Source organism: Salvia hispanica, chromosome 4 (assembly GCF_023119035.1).
Source record: "Salvia hispanica cultivar TCC Black 2014 chromosome 4, UniMelb_Shisp_WGS_1.0, whole genome shotgun sequence".
Lineage (NCBI taxonomy): Eukaryota > Viridiplantae > Streptophyta > Magnoliopsida > Lamiales > Lamiaceae > Salvia > Salvia hispanica.
The window spans coordinates 53,789,387-53,801,937 of NC_062968.1; the positions used below are offsets into that span (position 1 = coordinate 53,789,387).

Below are 12,551 nucleotides of genomic sequence, written 5' to 3' on the forward strand. Positions count from 1 at the left end.
TATTGTCAATTGTCTCTATAATGTATTACTATATAAAAACAAATTGCCATTTGTCTCTATAATTTTAAAATATATTAATAATTAATCAAACAAGCTTTAATTTTTATATGTAGCATAACATCTCTATGATCAAATGAGTACTCTCCTACTTATATATGAGTCATCTTTCTTATTGTACCAAACCAAACAATAAAAATTTTATGACAATCGCGACATTGCCTCGCCTCCCTGTGCCTTACAAGTTACAACTATATATGAAGCACATAGCAAAAATATTGGGCGATTGCGTTAGAAACCAATTTTTTATAGTATATATCTATTTTGCTTTAAATGTATGTTGCACATGACTACCAATACAAGTAATGAAAGCTCCCTGATAACGTGGTGCAACAGCATAATTGTAAACCAACGAAAATTATTTAAAGATTTCTATTGTCATATTCATATATAGGGCATATTATTAAAATAGATCACCTAAAACTTTACTTATAATAAGGAATCTACAATTTGATTAAGATTTCAAGTAACTCACAGGATCCTGATTTTATACCACGCCATTTTAAAAATCCTTTTGATTTGTACTCCACTATACTAATATAGATTCAATATTGAAATATCCCAGTCTTAATTATTTCTACTACTACAATTTACACTAATTCGATTGATTCTTATCATATTGAAAGAGATTAGATTCTTATCATAATGTTCATTTTTCTACTTGGATTGCATTTTCGCTGATTGGATAAATTATGAATCATATGTGATAAATATGTACTATAAAAAGAAAAAAAATAAATAAAACAATATGATAGGATAATATCCAAAAAATAAGATATGTACATATTCCAAAATAATAAAGTGTTCAGATTCCACTATGACTATAAAGTTAAAGATTCCAATTAAATCAAGAGTCTAATTCAAACATAATATAGAGAAAAAATGAAAATTTGAGTGGAAATTGGGATTCAGCTTTATGGTTAAATAGGCTTTGGATGGAGGCAAAAAGGTAAGGCATGGCAGCACATTTATTGCACTCCCAATTTAATCCATGAAAAAAGATTACAATCATCGAAATCCCACACACTTCACACGCACTGGAGGTGTGGCTGTGGCCCCCATTCCCTCCACCTTTCCTTTGAGCTTCAACCGACCGTTACAGCTTACCAAAGCTTGACTGCTTTAGTACACAAAAGATTTTGGGACAATGCATCACAGCAGCAGCTTCCCTAGCTAGAGAGAGAAGATAAAAAAACTTGGTTCTTGTAGTAAAAAAGCCACCTTGAAGAGAGAGAGAGAGAGAGTATTGAAATCTCTGCAGTGGTGAGGACTACAAGTTCGAATTATTCTTCTTCTCTTCTTCTTCTGTGTTTTATAATGGCCTCTTCCCTCCATTGGCCTCTCATTGAAATTCACAATTATGTGTATAGTGAATCTATTACTTTAGCTTTTTTATAGATTGAATTGAATATGCTGGGGAGGCAATTGTTGTACAAAACCGAGGCTGCACTAAAGTGGAATTGCATACATATTTGTGTATGTATGGTTGCAATTCGAAGAAAAAGCAAAAGGGAAGCCTTTTACACGTGATAAAGAACACATCAAAAGCACTTGCATGCGTGTATAAAAGATTCATTGAAACATCATTCTTGAAAAAAAAAAAAATAGTCTTTTGAGTCTCTTTCTCTCTCTCTCATTATTTATACAATCTGAAATCGGAGAGCCCATCTTTCTTATCCCCACTTTCTTTTTAACCCCCCTTTCCCAGTTGCCATCTTTTTTGAATCTAACTTTAGGTTCATGATTAAAGCCCACTTCCTCTCAAAGCTCAGATTCAAGGAAAAAGGATATAAAGGTGCAGTCTTTGTGTTTTTGAATGGTTGTTGAGTTCAAAGTTTGAATCTTGGAGCTCCATATCTATTGTTTGGCAGTTGCAGCATACATTTTATTCGTGTTTCGTGTTACTGAGGCGTCGTTTTCATACGCAGCAGTGAAAATTTGGGGGTTGAGATGTTGATTTTCGCAGTGAGTTGTTCAATGTTTATTCCTTTTAATCCTATGGTTTTGTGTTGCTCTTTTGTAGCTTTCTAGGCGTTTTTATTCTCTTTCTTGAGCAGTCATATTTTCTGTCCTCACATTTATTTATGCTTGTGTTGGACCAAGGTTGCATAGCTTCTTCACACACACACATTGGGCTTATATGTATATGCATGTGTGTGTATATATATATGTTATGGTAATGTGTCCTTATTACCTTGGATTTATTCAAACTTTTCTGTTTTCACTGCTGCTGCTCTTGGTTTTGGTTAGGGGACAAGGTGAATTGTGGCTTTGTCTACTGGGTATTTCTACTATTTGATTAGATTTCTCATTTCTAATACTATGATTTTGTATATGTTTATTCCTATTTTTGTTCACATGTGCTTCATTTTTTAAGGATTTTGTGTCTCATGTTGGATTCCTAACCAAAGATTTGAAGAGAGTTTTTTGAGTTTCTTGGTTATGTTTTTCTCTTTGTCTCAACATATATGTATTCTTGCTCAATCCAAAAATGGCTTCTCTTCTTATCCCATTTTTTCCCATTTTTTTCTCAATTTCAAGAAAAAGGAAGAATTGGGACTTCTATTTTCTCTGAAAAAGTTTGGATCTTTGCAAAAAAGAAAAGGTTTTTCGATTTGCGTCTTGGTGATAATTCTGGACCTACTATATACTTTACTATGTAAGTGTCAGTGTTTTCTTTAAATATACTTTTTTTACCATCTTCATTTATGGCTGTACATTGAGTAGAGTCAAAAAAACTTATCTCATTCTTCATCTTTATGGTACGGTGGATATATATACTCTGCTCATTTTTGGCTTGATTATGGAAACGTATGTGACATATTTTCTAGATTTTAAGATTGGAAGAAGAAAATTTTTAGAAATTAAATGCCTGTGTCTTCCTACATTAAAGAATCTTCTTCTTTAATGCTCTCTCTCTTGCGTGTGCTTTTCTTTTTTCCTGTATTACCATGCTAGTGTATAATTTACAATTTGGGTGTTGTTGCTGACATCAAAATATCTCTGTTTTTGGATGGTTTTTTCAGTGCATGGAATCATTGATCTTTCAAGGGGTTTAACCAAGAACCACAAGGAAAGAAACTGTTCTCTATCCTAATCAGGAATTATTTGCTGTCACCAAACTTGCCTTCCTATTTTATTTGAGAGTTTTCAAATTCTGTGTTTGTTTCATCATACACCATGCCTATAAGGCAGATGAAGGAAAGTTCAGAGCAACACTTTGTCATAAAACCCCAGCTGCAAAACTCCATGAATTCAGCTTCAAAAAGCTCAAAGACTGCTCAAAATGGGAAAGGTCCTCCTGTGCAAGAATCCCAAAACAAGCAGACCTCACCTCCATCAAGAAACAGAGGAAGAAGAAGGGGCCGGGGAGGCCGAAAATCGGACCAAGGCGATGCCTTTATGCGACCGAGCTCGCGGCCATGCACGGTAGCTGATAAACCAATTGTTAGGGAGAATGGTAGAACCATTGTGCCAGCTTTGTCCAACAATGTCTCAGTTGGAAATGGAGGCAGCTTGTGTGAATCAGACATGGGATATCCTAGCTCGAGCAAGTCCCTGACATTCCCATTGAGGCCGGGGTTTGGGCAGATCGGAACAAAATGCATTGTCAAGGCCAACCATTTCTTTGCAGATTTGCCAGACAAGGATTTGAACCACTATGATGTAAGATGGCTTTTTTTCAATCATATTTCTTGAATCATGTTTCTGTTTCTGTAGTAGTACATTGCAGTATTCATAATAAATTTGATAGCTCTGTGACACAAATATTGGGGGCCCTTAAGCTGATATTAATTATGTATATGGATGTCTCTTGTTCTATCCACTTGTCTTTTTTGGGGGAATAATTGAGTGAATCTGTGTTTCTCATTGTCCTTAGCTTGTATAGCATTGATGAGTCTTCACAGTGGGTCATGGGAAAATTGTCTTATCACAGTCGTTTATCTGTCTTATTATCAGGTAACGATCACCCCCGAGGTGACTTCTAAAGTAGTGAATCGAGCCATCATGGCGGAGCTCGTGAAACTGTACAAAGAATCTGAGTTGGGGATGAGGTTACCAGCCTACGATGGAAGGAAGAGTCTGTATACAGCTGGTGAACTTCCGTTTGCTTGGAAGGAGTTTACGATTAAGCTTATTGATGAAGAGGATACTGTCAATGGTCCCAAGTAATTTATTCCTTCTCTGACACTGATCAAAACTCCTTTTACCGCGGGGATCGAAATCTTGAAAGAATTAATGATTAACTGAAGCTGTACAATTTTTAACATTAAGTTTACTTTGTGGAAATTTCAGGAGAGAAAGGGTGTATAAGGTAGTGATTAAGTTTGTTGCGAAGGCAAGCTTGCATCATTTGGGCCAATTCCTTGCTGGTAAACAGGCGGATGGTCCGAGAGATGCTCTTCAGATTCTTGACATTGTGTTGAGAGAGCTCTCGATGAAAAGGTATAACAAACTGATGTAATGTCGAAATGAACCATTGTCAGATATGGTCGTGTATGGAGGTTTTACCGTTTTAGGCCTAATAGTCACTGAATAACAAGTATCATATTGTAATTTGAATCAGATGCTGAAAATTTTCTATCCTTTTGCATGTAAAAGATTCTGCCCTGTGGGGAGATCGTTCTTTTCTCCTGATATTCGTAGACCACAAAAGCTAGGTGATGGTTTAGAGGCATGGTGTGGATTTTATCAGAGCATAAGGCCTACTCAGATGGGTCTGTCACTAAACATAGGTATTTTCATGTCAAATTTTACGTTGGGTTGCATATATGCATGGTGTGTTTGCAGCTGACTGTTTTCTCCATTTAATGTTCTGTTTCCAAATGATAGATATGGCTTCAGCTGCATTTATTGAGGCACTTCCAGTAATTGAATTTGTTGCCCAACTGTTGGGGAAAGATGTCATGTCGAGGCCATTGTCTGATTCAGACCGTGTGAAGGTAGTGTTCAATCGTTCTAATTGACCCTGAAAGATTAATCTTCAGCTTTTTCAGGCCAATAAACCCTTCATTTTGGTTCAGGTAAAGAAGGGCCTAAGAGGAGTGAAAGTTGAAGTGACCCACAGAGGGGATGTCCGAAGAAAATATCGAGTTTCAGGCATCACAACTCAACCAACTAGAGAGCTAGTGTAAGCATGGGGAGAACATTCTTTCAAGTATATTGTGTCTCTTTAAAAGTTGTTCCTGCAGTTTTAGTAAACTGCCATTTCCACCCTTTCAGATTTCCAGTTGATGATAACTCGACTATGAAGTCAGTTGTTGAATATTTTCAAGAGATGTATGGATTTACGATTCAGTATACTCATCTGCCTTGCCTTCAAGTAGGAAACCAGAAGAAGGCAAACTATTTGCCTATGGAGGTCTGAATTGGTGCTTGGTTTGTAAGATTTTGTCCTTCTTTTATTACCTAATTGTGGCCTAATACTCTATATTTCAGGCATGTAAAATCGTTGAGGGCCAAAGGTATACCAAGAGGTTGAGCGAGAAACAAATCACCTCCCTTTTAAAGGTCACTTGCCAAAGACCAAGGGACCGGGAAAATGACATACTACAGGTAACAGATGCCTTTTGTTTTGTCCACCTCTCTACTTAATTGTATGCATAATCTTATATGTAAGCGAAGACATCCGAATAGGATTTTTGTTCTAATCTCTTTGGTATTGATCATAGTATCCCAAAGAGACTAGAAATCAGAAGTTGAATAGTTTTATTTCTGAGGATTGGGGTAGTTAATAATTGTGTATTTACATCTACCATGACCTTGATTATGGAATGATCATTTGCTCAATTTCTTGCAACGCAGACTGTCCAACACAATGGCTACGATCAGGATCCTTATGCCAAGGAGTTCGGAATTAGGATCAGTGAGAAACTGGCAACGGTGGAGGCGAGAGTTCTCCCTGCCCCATGGGTGAGATGCTGCCTCCGGAATCATACATTTTCCATTAAACATGTTTAATAGATTCATCCGTTAACTGGCCTGTTATTTTCAGTTGAAATATCACGAGACTGGAAAGGAAAAGGATTGCCTTCCGCAAGTTGGCCAGTGGAATATGATGAACAAGGTATCACTTTTTGTTGCTTTTGTCACTATACTATCAATATGTCACATATAATTCCATTATATCTAATCATGGTAAAATTATATCTCCACAGAAAATGATTAATGGCATGACTGTTAGCCGGTGGGCATGCATTAACTTCTCACGAAGTGTTCAAGACAGCGTTGCTCGAGGATTCTGTAATGAGCTGGCCCAAATGTGTCAAGTATCCGGCATGGTGGAACACCCTTTTCCTTGATATTAACACTGTCCTCGTATATATATGTCTTTACTACATAATCTGACTAAAGCTTTCACGTCCTTATAGGAATTTAGTCCAGAACCTGTTATTCCTTTCTACAATGCTCGTCCAGATCAAGTCGAGAAAGCTTTGAAACATGTTTATCATGCATGTATGAACAAGCTGAAAGGAAAAGAGTTGGATCTTCTGTTGGCTATTCTGCCTGACAACAACGGGTCCCTATATGGTACGATTTTGAGAAAGTGAGACATCTTGATTTTCTCTTCCCGATAAATATATATAACATTTTCTGTGGTGATAGGTGATCTGAAGAGAATATGTGAAACTGACCTTGGTTTGATATCCCAATGCTGTTTGACGAAGCATGTTTTCAAGATGAACAAGCAATACTTGGCAAACGTATCGTTGAAAATAAATGTTAAGGTGTGTAATCTGGTCCTAAAGATCAGCAATACATCCATTTTGTCTCAAATCCTATCTAAACATGTATCCTGTTCAACAGATGGGTGGCAGAAACACGGTTCTTTTGGATGCTATTAGCTGCCGAATACCTCTTGTCAGTGACATACCAACAATTATATTCGGAGCAGATGTGACACATCCTGAAAATGGAGAGGAATCCAGTCCTTCCATTGCAGCTGTAATGTTTCTAAATGAGGCCCTCGTTTTTCAATATAATAGTAGTAGTAACATTAAGATCCTTTCAATTTGCTAAAGTGTGTCACTGGAATGTAGGTTGTAGCATCTCAAGATTGGCCCGAGGTGACGAAGTATGCAGGATTGGTTTGTGCTCAAGCTCACCGACAAGAGTTGATCCAAGATTTGTACAAGACTTGGCAAGATCCTCTTCGTGGCACAGTCAGCGGAGGCATGGTCAGGTACACGTTATTCCACTCTCCCATGCCTCTGATTTCGCTCCCTTAAATGTGTCGTTTTTTGCTCGTTTGTGCACCTATGACCTTCTCGTCGACTCTTGACTATCACACTATTTCACTCTCTGCAGGGATCTTTTGGTTTCTTTTCGGAAAGCAACTGGTCAAAAACCACAGAGGATTATATTTTACAGGTCACTTGTACATTCTGACCTTAATCGACTCAACCAGCTTATCTTCGGACTTTTTAAAAATTTATTCTCTATATTTATCTGATTTTTAACTTTAATATAAGCAGGGATGGTGTGAGTGAAGGGCAATTTTACCAAGTGCTACTGTTTGAGTTGGATGCTATACGAAAAGTTAGTTAGTTACAATGTAACACTATTTTCGTGTCTATTTCCTTGTTATTACCCTTAACAACCCGAAAATATGCAGGCGTGTGCATCGTTGGAGCCAAATTACCAACCACCAGTGACATTTATCATAGTTCAGAAGCGACACCATACGAGACTGTTTGCAAACAATCACAGAGACAAGAGCAGCACTGACAGGAGCGGAAATATTTTACCAGGTTTACTTATTATCGTGCAGAATATAACATAGATTTTGCTTACACATCTTGTTTTCGTCGAATATGTTATGCGTATAACTTTCTTGTTTCTGTGCAGGCACTGTTGTTGATTCTAAAATCTGCCATCCAACCGAATTCGACTTCTATTTATGTAGTCATGCAGGAATTCAGGTAATTGTGCATTTCAGAATAGTGCTTGCACACGAGTTCCATAGGCTAACGTTTGATGTGCATTTTATCGTTCAACTTGCAGGGAACGAGCCGGCCTGCACATTATCATGTACTCTGGGACGAGAACAATTTCACTGCAGACGGGATTCAGATGTTGACGAACAACCTCTGTTATACATACGCTAGGTGCACGCGTTCAGTATCAGTCGGTAAGTTAGGATATAAACTGATTTTTGTTATAATTACACATTTACACATGTTTCTAAAGAGATGCATTTGTGCAAAATAGTCATTTTTTTTATTGGTTTTTGACAGTTCCTCCGGCTTACTATGCTCATTTGGCGGCTTTCCGGGCAAGATTTTACATGGAACCGGACTTGCAGGAAGGCTCACGAGTGGCGGGAGAGTTGGGTGTTCGTCCCCTACCGGCCCTCAAAGAAAATGTAAAGAGAGTCATGTTTTACTGTTGAAGGAAGCAGCAGGTGAAGTAGTAGCTAGGGTTTAGTAGTGATGAGGGTTTTTAAGCATGCATAGCAAATTAAGGCCTTTCTTTGTAAATGTTTGATGTAAAAATGCTTGCAGCTTTTTATCCTCCTCTAGTGATCAGTGATGTAAAAAATGGCTAGCAGTAGTTTCTGCTGATAATAACCATTCTGGAAACTTTTTAATTCATCAAAATTTGTTGACTTAGTTTGGCTAAAAAATTCTAGAAAAGAGACAAATATGTTTAAAAAAAAATTAGCAAATTTTTTAAAGGAGATGCAAATTTACTCTTCTAGTAGTATTATTTTTTTATCCTATGGAGTATAGCTAGTACTAGTGTAACATTTAGCTTCAATCTCTAATTATGGTTTAGAATTTTTTGCCAATAAGTGCCTCGGATTCATCCAGTCATCAAGTGGAAGAGTTATTTGATCTAATATACATTTACACGTCTTATAATCGCTACAGTCTAATTTCTCACAAACCCATTTTCTCAATTCAAATTTTTTCAATCAAAACTTTACATTTAAATTGTATGTAATATTTAAATTATACTCAGAATTTTTCTTTTTTCAATGAATGAGATTTTTTTTTATTTTGACTTTTAATTGTTAGATTCAGGAAAAGAAATGGAAAATAATATACTCCATATGTATATTGTTAAGTATTTAAGATAAATTATTATAGATTTAAGTATTTATGCGTGTGCAAGGATATATATGAAAATGGCAATAAACACTCGCACTTTAGTGTTTAAAAATTAAGTATTTTTGGACTTGCTTTATTTGTATGCCTTAATGTCGTATTGACTACATTTAGCAAATAAATTTATTTTTTCTGATCTATTAAACTCTTTTTTTGTGATTAAGTGTATTGACTATTAGCAACGAGATTTCTTGTTGCAGATTTGCAGCCTGCTATTGGATAAAGCTGCCACTATTATAACTCAAAAATTCATGTTCATGTGATCCGGTCTCACTACGAGACAAGTCAAGATTCAGATCTAAAACTCAATTTTTAATGACAATTTAACATATTTAATCACAATTATTTATTGAATAATTAGTATTTAGATCTAAATTTTGACTTGTCTAATCATATACACACAAGACTTTGGATATATATCTTGCACCAATTTGTTGATAAATATCATGGCTGTATAATGTATATATTTGTAACATATGAATAATTACACCAATGTATATATAGCTGGATGTCACTTCAAATCATCAAATCAGTGTTTCATTCCAGAAACGTAAAAGTAACAAAACCCCACAAACAAAAATCCAGAAATATTATTCATATTTCTGATTTCGTATAAGTTCCTCACTCGGGATTGAAAAAGATTTATGGAATATTGCCAAATAAATGAACCCTTCTACCAGAAACATAGCCCACAACATTATTTGTCATCCACTTAAAAAATCCACCATTTAAGTCACACCACCATTAGCTTAAAAATTAATTTGCTACATACAAATGTATATGCAAAACTAGAAATTCTTCGATATATATAGCTCAAGAAATCAATTAAAAAATTCAATATATAATAGTTCAATGAATTCATGTAGTTTACATATGAGACCCAATAATCAATGTTGATCACAATTAATCAACCACACCAATGCAGACCAAATGCAGTTTAATCAATATGTGACACATATACATTAATTATACTATAATAACAATAACAAATCTATGCATTAAAGGCCTGATTCTCAGTATCGACCACAATTTAATTAAGGGCAGATATAAATATATACATAATTGGACTTTTTGAGTCATTTACATTTAAAACTAATTCATGATGATTAAAATTTTCAAATTGATACTATCTGTATAGTTATCAGTGAATATCTCCAAATCAAATCAAAAATCACAACTGAATCTCCCCATTTCTATTCAAAAGATTATCCTTGTCATAACTAGTTTTAAGTCAATTCTTTCTAGAACAAATCGGCTCATTCAATTCAGTTCAAAATTAAGGGGCATTGTGCATAATCAATATATGCACATTTATATTTTATAAGGAGTATATAAAACAAGAAAGTGGATATAAAGATCACGAGGTGTCTGGATGGAAGGAATAGTCATGTGAGTGTGGGGACAGTGGGCAGAGTGATGATCCAAATGAGGCCAAGGGAAAATACAGATGAAGATGCAGCAGCATTAATAGTACCTAAAGATGAGACAACATCTCAAGCTTGCATTATTCACTCAGATTCTGTGCTGCAAAATGACAGTGTTTTCTGATAATTTTTTCATAAGATAACACACAAATACACATAATCAAATGCTTTCCAAATTCCTAGTATATGTAATTAAAATAAATATGCCTACTGAACCTTGCCAGAAGATTTTGCTCAGGAAAACAAAATTTGTTTAAAGTACCTCAAACAACTTTATATCTTATTGGATTCATAAATGGAAAAGTCAAAACATGTGTATATATATTCAAAATCATGTAATTATACAGCTGTTGAAAACAAAGAATTTCTTAAATTTCAAAGATTAATCATGCCTTCAAGGAACCCTGCTAATAATGGAAGGAATCAATTTGAATGAGATACATTCTGACCAGAAATATAAAAAGAACAATAAAATTAGCTGATATTAATTCAATAGCACAGGAGATATATAAAAAGAAAGCATCTAAGCCTGGCTTTGAAATTTTTCCAATTTCGTTCTAAAATGAAAATGGGATAAATTTGGAAAAAATAATGGTTTTTGGAGAAACATGTAAAGATTAATTGCAGAAATCCAAACCTGATAAATTAAAAAAAGGAGAAGAGCATAAATTAGATAAACTTTCACACAGAAATCAAATGGAATAGAATATGAACATTTTTTCAATATATATTTTTCCTCATTAACCCAAATCTGATATACAAATTGAAACATGAAATTCAAATTAAATGAAGAAAAATCTAATTACCTTTTTCAGAGAGGCTAGCTATAGATATGTGTGTGTATATATATATATATATAGAGAGAGAGAGAGGGGTTAGTTAGGTAGGGGAAAGACAAAGAAAAAAAAGGTAAAGCTAGGTTGTTGAAAAACTAGGGTTTATATTATGTGTAAATAAAAGCGCAAGTAGTATCAGATGAAGCTACCACATGATCTGATCTTTCCTCAACTAGGAGGGAGGTTTAGATCATGCTGGCAGCTTCAGCAGATGCTAGAGCACCGCCAACACCATGAATGAAACCTAGAGAGAGAGAGAGATGTTTTATTTGCTTTATACTACTTGTGTTGAGGATGAAGGTGTATGGTTTAAATAGAGGTGGAAAAGTAGAGGAGGGGAAATTAAAGGCATTTAGTAATAACAAGAAATAAATATTATTAATGGAGGTGGAGTGGTCCCTATTAATTGAGATATGCAATTTGAATAATGTCACACCATCATCTCCAACCATGCACACACACACACCATAGTCTTAGTCTTGCTGCTATATTAATACTATATAGATTCTATATTTTGTTACACCAAATTTTTACTTTAGGGTTGGGTTGCCCCTCTTTCTCTTCTCCATTTTTTCACTTTAGGGTTGGACCCTCTCTCTCTCACTCTAATTTCAAATTAATGCACAATTTCTGAATAAATTTACAACTTAATCTGACCATTTTCAGTGCGTGTGTAATTGAATCAAAAATTCACAAGCCATGTGAAAAAATTAACCACACCATACCAAAAAAAATATGATTACACGGACTCAAGTGGAGGATTTTACATGTAAAGGAAGAGTTATGAAGTTCGACATCAGTGTTCTTCCCTTCTCTGATGAAAAAGTAGGAGAAAGAAATTAAATACAGTACAAATAAGAAAGAATGAATGAAAATGTGACTTTGAGATGTTATTAATTTAGGAGTAGTAAGTAAAATACAATGCACATACCAATTCAATACTTTTTTTTACATTTTCTTCATTTGATTGTCTTTAGAGGCTATTTTAGTCAATTTCCATATTTTAATAATTATTTTAAGTGTCTCTCTCTCATCTCTCTAACCAATTTTTGAATTATGCCCTATTATTAGTACAATATTTTCGGCTGCTTAGTTAGAAAATGTAAGGTTAATTAAATAAAGAA

At 35.0% G+C, this 12,551-nt stretch overlaps 1 protein-coding gene across 3 annotated transcripts; it reads left to right on the forward strand.

The window, feature by feature from the left end:
- The first annotated feature begins 1,302 nt into the window (after positions 1 to 1,302).
- On the forward strand, positions 1,303 to 8,651 carry LOC125222227 (protein argonaute 10-like). Of its 3 annotated transcripts, none has more exons than XM_048124733.1 (22): positions 1,303 to 1,320; positions 3,084 to 3,723; positions 4,018 to 4,226; positions 4,354 to 4,503; positions 4,660 to 4,793; positions 4,891 to 5,000; positions 5,082 to 5,188; positions 5,281 to 5,419; positions 5,497 to 5,613; positions 5,863 to 5,970; positions 6,053 to 6,124; positions 6,216 to 6,338; positions 6,429 to 6,588; positions 6,664 to 6,785; positions 6,865 to 7,002; positions 7,098 to 7,240; positions 7,366 to 7,428; positions 7,533 to 7,596; positions 7,673 to 7,808; positions 7,906 to 7,979; positions 8,062 to 8,188; positions 8,295 to 8,651. In XM_048124733.1, exons 2-22 carry the CDS (start codon positions 3,238 to 3,240, stop codon positions 8,447 to 8,449), a joined length of 2,937 nt encoding a protein of 978 aa, XP_047980690.1. In that variant the 5' UTR covers positions 1,303 to 1,320; positions 3,084 to 3,237; the 3' UTR covers positions 8,450 to 8,651. The 3 variants fall into 3 exon arrangements, with proteins under 3 accessions (XP_047980690.1, XP_047980689.1, XP_047980688.1); XM_048124732.1 differs by lacking the exon at positions 1,303 to 1,320 and adding an exon at positions 1,657 to 1,852; XM_048124731.1 differs by lacking the exon at positions 1,303 to 1,320 and adding an exon at positions 1,879 to 2,022.
- Positions 8,652 to 12,551: the final 3,900 nt, after the last annotated feature.